This window comes from Tupaia chinensis, unplaced genomic scaffold (genome assembly GCF_000334495.1).
Source record: "Tupaia chinensis unplaced genomic scaffold, TupChi_1.0 Scaffold149011_1, whole genome shotgun sequence".
In the NCBI taxonomy this organism is placed as follows: Eukaryota; Metazoa; Chordata; class Mammalia; order Scandentia; family Tupaiidae; genus Tupaia; species Tupaia belangeri.
Genome location: NW_006208857.1, coordinates 939209 through 945519, shown reverse-complemented (window position 1 = coordinate 945519; position 6311 = coordinate 939209). Strand labels below are relative to the sequence as shown.

The following is a 6311-nucleotide window of genomic DNA, read 5'->3' as shown; positions in this document are numbered from 1 at the left end:
GCCTGGCCCAGAGGCTGGCAGTGCAGGGACAAGGAGTGCACGGCGTGTGACCCTCTCCCAAAGCCCCGGCCGCCCACCCACCCATCTCAGGCCCCAGCCCCACACCCACAACCCACCCACGTTCCTCATGCCGGAAGTAAGTTCCAGGCAACCCTCGTGCCATCCCATCATCTGGTGTGGCAGTGACGCCCGACCTGCACTCACCTCAGATGAACTGCCGGGTCAGCCTGTCCTGCCTCCCCTCTCACCCAGGCTTCCTAGACCTGCCAGCTTGTCCTCAGGGGCTCCCCGCGCCTACTTTCTGTCTCTTTCTCCAGAGATGCCAGAGGCCAGTAGAGTCAGCCACAAGAACCCAGCTGACCTGAAGCAGCTGCCTGTCACGTCTCTCTCTACCAACTGGCCACGTGAGTTTCTCCCTAATCCTCACCACAGAGAGGTTGCCTACAGGAGGGGCAGGAGGGAAGCCAGCCGGGAAGTCCCCAGGAGTATAGGTAAGAGGAGGGAAAGCAGAGTCCGGCCATTAGGAATGACTTGGCCCAGTGGCGGGGTTGAGGATGAGGGGGGGAAGGAGGGAGGCAGGAGTGACAGGATGGCATCAAGGTCTAGACCTTCTCAAAAGCCCTGGGGGGCCCCTGCCTGTCACAGCCCAAAGGACCCCGTGCAACTGGGACTGCATCTGCATCTTTGTGATCCTGTGCGGAATGTTCCTTGCGTTCACCTTGAGTGGAGCCCTGTTTCTCCACCGACAAAGACATGGATCAAGTAAGAGGCAGAAGACAGGTGTCCCGTCCTGCCCCCGCCACACCCCCACCTCGGCCCTGCTGCCAACGGAAACGGCGACATCTCCCGCTCCTCTCCACCAGCCCTGGCACCTCCTCTCTCGCCTCTTAGCAGGCGCCCCTGACAGCCGTCCCAGCTGACCCGCCCTTGCTCATCACCTCCCTTCACCCCTGCCCCCATGCTGGCCAAGTGGCATCCGATTCTCTCTGCAGACAGAGAGCGGACACCGGTGGAGCCTGCAGCGCCCTGTCCTTACAGCTGCCCCAGGGAGGAGGAGGGCAGCACCATCCCCATCCAGGAGGATTACCGGAAACCAGAGCCCGCTCCCTACCCGGGCCAGCACTGGGTGGGGAGCCGGGGGTGGTCAATCCTGCAGTAACGCCCTGGCATTCGGGCCCACCGACCACGCAGAGAGCCCCGCTCAGGACCACCCGCTCCCCCGGACCCTTTCCTGTGTACACACTTGCCGAGGCGCCGCCTCAAGACGGGCAGTAACAAGGACAAATAGGGACGACGTGGGAGGCGGGGAGCAGGCGTCCCGGGCGTGTCCTGGCCCAACCCGTTTCGCCCCTGAGCTGTGGGCGGGCTCAGGCTCTGTAGTAAAACACACTTCCAGCTGCGGAAGCCCCACCTACCACATCAGCAAAATAAAGTGACACTCTGCGACTGGACGGCCGTTCTCCCCTCTCTGGGACCCGGTCCCGCGCCCGGCCACGCCCAGCTCGCCGCCCAGGAGGCGAGGGAGGAGCCTTCTCCGTAGACCCTCCTTCCGGCCGGCAGGTGATCCCTCGGGGCTGCCCTAGCCCTGCGAGCGTGGAGGGGATGTGGAACCGGCAGAAGATAAATAAGGAAAGGTCCCCGTCCAGTCCCCTGTCGACCACTCCCCTCTCCCACAGTGACATCCCACTTCCTTGGGGCCGCCCTGGAGCACGTGCACCGAAGTCACTTTGGAGCCCCCGGGGTGGTGGGGGTGCAGAAAGGGGAAGGTGAGCGGCCTCTGGCAGCTGCCACGGGTGCCTCACAGAGGCAGAGTCGGCCACGGTGACTTCTCAAAGAGAAAGTGAAACAGAAGATAGCGAGGGAGAGGACAGAACAGGGCAGCCTGAGCTCTGCGTCGCGTCGGGGCTGGCAGAGCCCCTCTGCTCCAGCCGCGGCCTCACCAGCAAGCAGTGGGCTGGGGAGGAGGCAGGGGCAGCAGCAGCCTCCATGGGTGCACGGGGCTGGTGCCTGCTGCTCTGCTTGGCTCTGTCCGGAGCTACAGAAACCGGTGAGTCAGGGCCAACGGGCTGGGGAGGTTGTGGAAGCCCCAGGTAGCAGATAACCACCCTCCCTGGGATCCCAGAAGGCCCAGAGAGGCCTTCCAGTTACCATCTAACCCCACAGGGCTCAGCTCTGCCACTGGCAAAGTGAAGAACCAGTTATGGAGGGGAGAGGGGCTGTGAGCTTGGCAGGGGAAAAGCTAAAGAAAAGAGAGGCCCCTGGCTGGATATTGGGGGCTGGGGACTGTACTGGTAAGGCCCCTGGCCTGGGCGCTGACACCTTGAGAGCTGGAGGGGGTCCCTAGCTAGGAGAGCACCCGCAGAGGTGGGGAACAGGAAGCAGGGCAAACGCCATGGCTGCAGGGCAAGCTGAGGAGGTGGCCTTCAAGGCCCTGAGCCACAGCCAGGCCCAGTGTCGCTCCTCGGGCACCATGGGCTCACCCCCTTGTGCTTACTGAGACCCCTGTGCCTAAATTAGAGAGAGTCTTTCATTCAGTAGTTGGAAATACGTAAAAGCACCAACCTCTCTGAGCAAGGCAAATCCAGGACTTTAATAATTTGCACCAAGGACTTACCTAGAGTAGCAGGGGCTTCCCGGAAAGTTGATGTGGGGAATGACAGGAGACTGAGGGGACCTAAGACATCCAGGATCCCATAAGACTCCTTAGCATGGACGGAGGGGGCAGGAGCCCAGGTTGGAGGGCGCTCACCCCAGCCTCTCCCTGCAGAACCTGGGGCAGCAGGAAGGCCATGGCGGGCCGTGGACGTGATCGTGGACTGCTTCCTGGTGAAGGAAGGTGGGCACCGTGGAGCTCTGGCCGCCAGTGGGGACAGGGTGAAGGCCCTGCTGGTGCTGAGGCAGGTGCCAGTGCTGGATGACGGCTCCCTGGAAGGCTTCACCGACTTCCAAGGGGACACGATGGCCAAAGACGACCCACCTGTTATCTTCGAGGCCTCTGGTAATGCCCGCTGCCCCATCCTCATCCCCCTGGGATCCCTCTGCTGGCCCGCCCACCCCTGCCTCTCGCGGGCCTGGTGCACTCAGGCCGCCCCACCTGAGTGCCGCCCTCCCCAGTGGACCAGGTGCAGATTCCCCAGGCCGAGGCCCTGCTCCATGCGGACTGCAGTGGGAAGGAGGTGACCTGCGAGATCTCCCACTATTTTCTCCAGGCCGGACAAGAGGCCACTGCCGAGAGGACAGCTCGGTTCATAGCCAACGTGCAGGCAGCTGGAGGGGGACCTGGCATCTCCATAGTGCTGAAGACGCTCAGGGATGCTGAGAATAGAGCTGCCTGGCACCCCATGCTGAACCTGCCCTTGAGCCCCCGGAGGACTGTGCCGACCACAGGTGAGAAAATCAAAAGCAAGCGGCAGAAGGGAGGTTGGTATTTTATTTTTTAAGTGGTGAGAGATGGGGGGAGGAAGAGAAGGGAACAAGTCCACACCATGTGCCACACTGGTACCCCCTTGGCTTAGTCCTTACTGCCTAAAACCCTTGCACCCAGAAGAGGTGACTGCTGGGGGGCCCCCTCCTGAGAGAGGGTCCTAGCACCAAGCTAACCTGGGTGGTCTTCAAAACGATGCTCTACCACCTCACCCGCTGCCCCAGGGAAATACAATGCATGATGCTGCCCCGCGCACTATGTCGCCCCGGCAGTCTACAAGCCAGACACCAGCTGTCTCCCGGTGAAAAGCTAGCCTGGGGCCAGCAGATGGCGTGGTGGTTAAGGCACTGGGCTCCTGGCTGACTGCGGTTCAAGTACCGAAGTTGGTGACTCATTTTCCCTCTCTCTCGTCAAATTAAAAAATAGTAAATAAAATGAAATAAATAATTTATTTAAAAAAAAAAAGAAAGAAAAGCAAAGGAAGCCTGGTCTGGAGCTTCAGGATGCTATAATTACTAAAGCAAAGCATGGGGACACGGACTTGGCTCGTTCTTTCATTAAAAAGCCTGAGCCTCGGGAACCAGCAGTTAGCATAATGGCTATGTCGCTGGACTCCCACGTAGTCGACCGCGGTTCGCGGCCCAGACCCGGTGGCTTAAAACTCACGCCGGGCGCGTGTGCTTGCGTGCCCAGGATCCCGAGAGGAGAACGGAGGAGAAGGGATTGCGGCGTGACCATCCCCCCGGGGGGTGATTTCTCACTTTCTGTCTCTATGTCTCTCTCTGTCTGTCTGGCGAGCGCACGCGCCCTATAGTGAAAATCTCTCAAAAAAAAAAAAAAAAAAAAAGAGCCTGAGCCTCGCCCTCTCTGACTCAGCACATGCTAGACACAAGAATTGAGAACGTGGGTTTCTCCAGGGTCCACTCGAGTCCAAAGAGGATTAGGGACCACCTTCCTACTCCTGGGAAGCCCCAGAAAACTCTTAACTTTCCAGAGTCCAACCTGAATTAATCCTGACTTACCAGAAAGGGTTCTCACGTCTGCCTACTGGCTACACAGTCCTGGCCTGGTGAGGCATTCCCCCTCATTTGGAGTTTTCGAACTGCTAAGAAGGTGCAAGAACAATAACAAACCCGTCACCCAGACTCGCCACTGTTCCTACACCACCTCCCTCGCACATTCTCAGTGGGTGTTTTTCCCCGAACTAACTGCAGGTAACTTGCACATTCCCTAACACTTCACCCCCAACCGCTCCAATAGTTGCATATGTTAATTTATAGCAGAGGATAGGAATATTGGCCTGCATAATCACAGCCGTCACCCGCAGTGCAATGGCTGGGGTGCAGTCCACCGTGATGCCATGAGGAGGAGAGTGTGAACAGAATTGGGTTTTTTTAGAGGTTTTTTGTTTGTTTGTTTGTTTGTTATAGGGCACGTGTGCTCCCCAGACAGAGAGAGACAGAGAGACAGAAAGCGAGAAATTACCCCTCAGGAGGGATGGCCACGCCGCAATCCCTTCTCCTCCATTCTCCTCTCGGGATCTTGGGCATGCATGCACATGCGCCCAGGGTGAGTTTAAGCCACCGGGTCCGGGACTCGAACTGTGGTCAGCTACATGGGAGTTCAGCAACATAGCCATTACGCTAACTGCTGGTCCCAAAAGTAACTGTTAAAAAAATTTAAGGGACCTGCAGGTGGTGTGGTCATTGAGGCGCTGGACACTCCCACATGGCCTACCCTGGTTTGAGTCCCAGACCTCCTGGTGGCTTGCTTTCTCACTTTCTCTCTCTCTCTCTCTCTCTCTCTCTCTGGTCAAATTAAAATAAATGAATGAATAAACAAAATTAAATAAAATAATTATTTAAAAAAATTATTTTTAAGGTTTTTGTTTGTTTTTAAAGAGATTTTTGCTATGAGCTTGTGTGCTCACCAGAGAGACAGAAAGTGAGAAATCACTCCCGGGGCCATGGGGTGGCTATGCTGCAATCTCTCCTCCTTCATTCGCCTCTCAGGATTTTGAACATGCACGCACACACTCCAGACATCAATGTAAGCCACTGGGTCTGGGACTCGAACTCTGGTAGATCACATGGGAGTCCAGCGATATAACCTGCTGGTTTCCCGAAACAAGATATGTTTAATTGCCAGGACTCATGCACTCACCAAGGAGAGACAGAGAGGGAGAAAGCACCCTCACAGGGTGTGGTCATGCCACATTCTCTTCTCCATGTGTCCAAGCCGTTGGGATTTGGGACTCATGCACATACACCCAGTGTGGTTGCTGGGGCTGGGATCTGAAGCACAGTTGGCCATGTGAGACCTGGCCTCCTTAACCTCTAGGCTACAGGGCTGGCCCATTACTTCAGATATTTAAAAACTGATAAATATAATAGAACTCTCAAAAATAGTCAAATTCAAATTTCTCCAGTTGTCCCAATAGTGTTCTTTATAGATTTTTTTTTTTTTTTTTAGAGAGAGATTTTTGCTATAGGGTGCATACACTGGCCAGAGAGGCAGACAGGCAGAAAGCGAGAAATCACCTCCTGGGGGGATGGTCACGGTGCAATCCCTTCTCCTCCATTCTCCTCTCAGGATTTTGGACATGCATGCACACGCGCCCAGTGTGAGTTATGGATTTCTTTTTCAAATCCAGGATTCAAACAAGGGTCACGCGTTGCATGTAGTGGTCCTGTCCCTTGTCTTTCATCTAGAATGGCCTTTCCTATGTGAAGGGGCAAGGCCAGCCGCTACGTAAACTACCCACCATTTGGGTTTGTCTGTTTTTCTCGTGATCAGATTTAGCGTAAGCACGTCTGGCTGGTGCGCTGTGACTGTGTGCTTTTGACTTCTGTTGAGTCTCCACAGCAGCCCCGCCGCGGCAGGTGAG

General features: G+C 56.5%; 2 protein-coding genes across 8 annotated transcripts in view; both read left to right on the top strand.

Annotated features, from left to right (window-relative positions):
• Positions 1–1451, top strand: part of CD27 (CD27 molecule) — an 8192-nt gene extending 6741 nt beyond the window's left edge. For 3 of the 6 annotated variants that reach the window (XM_027769225.1, XM_006170829.3, XM_027769228.1), the window contains one exon: positions 993–1451. In XM_027769225.1, the coding sequence (XP_027625026.1) occupies positions 993–1159 (167 nt within the window). In that variant the 3' untranslated portion in view covers positions 1160–1451. The other 3 variants (XM_027769224.1, XM_014585140.2, XM_027769227.1) reach the window with 3 other exon arrangements.
• Positions 1423–6311, top strand: part of TAPBPL (TAP binding protein like) — a 9558-nt gene continuing 4669 nt past the window's right edge. Inside the window, exons 1-3 of one of the 2 annotated variants that reach the window (XM_027769223.1) lie at positions 1423–1560; positions 2768–2998; positions 3115–3387. In XM_027769223.1, coding sequence (XP_027625024.1) covers positions 2959–2998; positions 3115–3387 — 313 coding nt within the window. In that variant the 5' untranslated portion in view covers positions 1423–1560; positions 2768–2958. Of the gene's footprint in view, positions 2048–2767; positions 2999–3114; positions 3388–6311 lie in introns of both variants that reach the window. The other variant, XM_006170828.3, reaches the window with a different exon arrangement.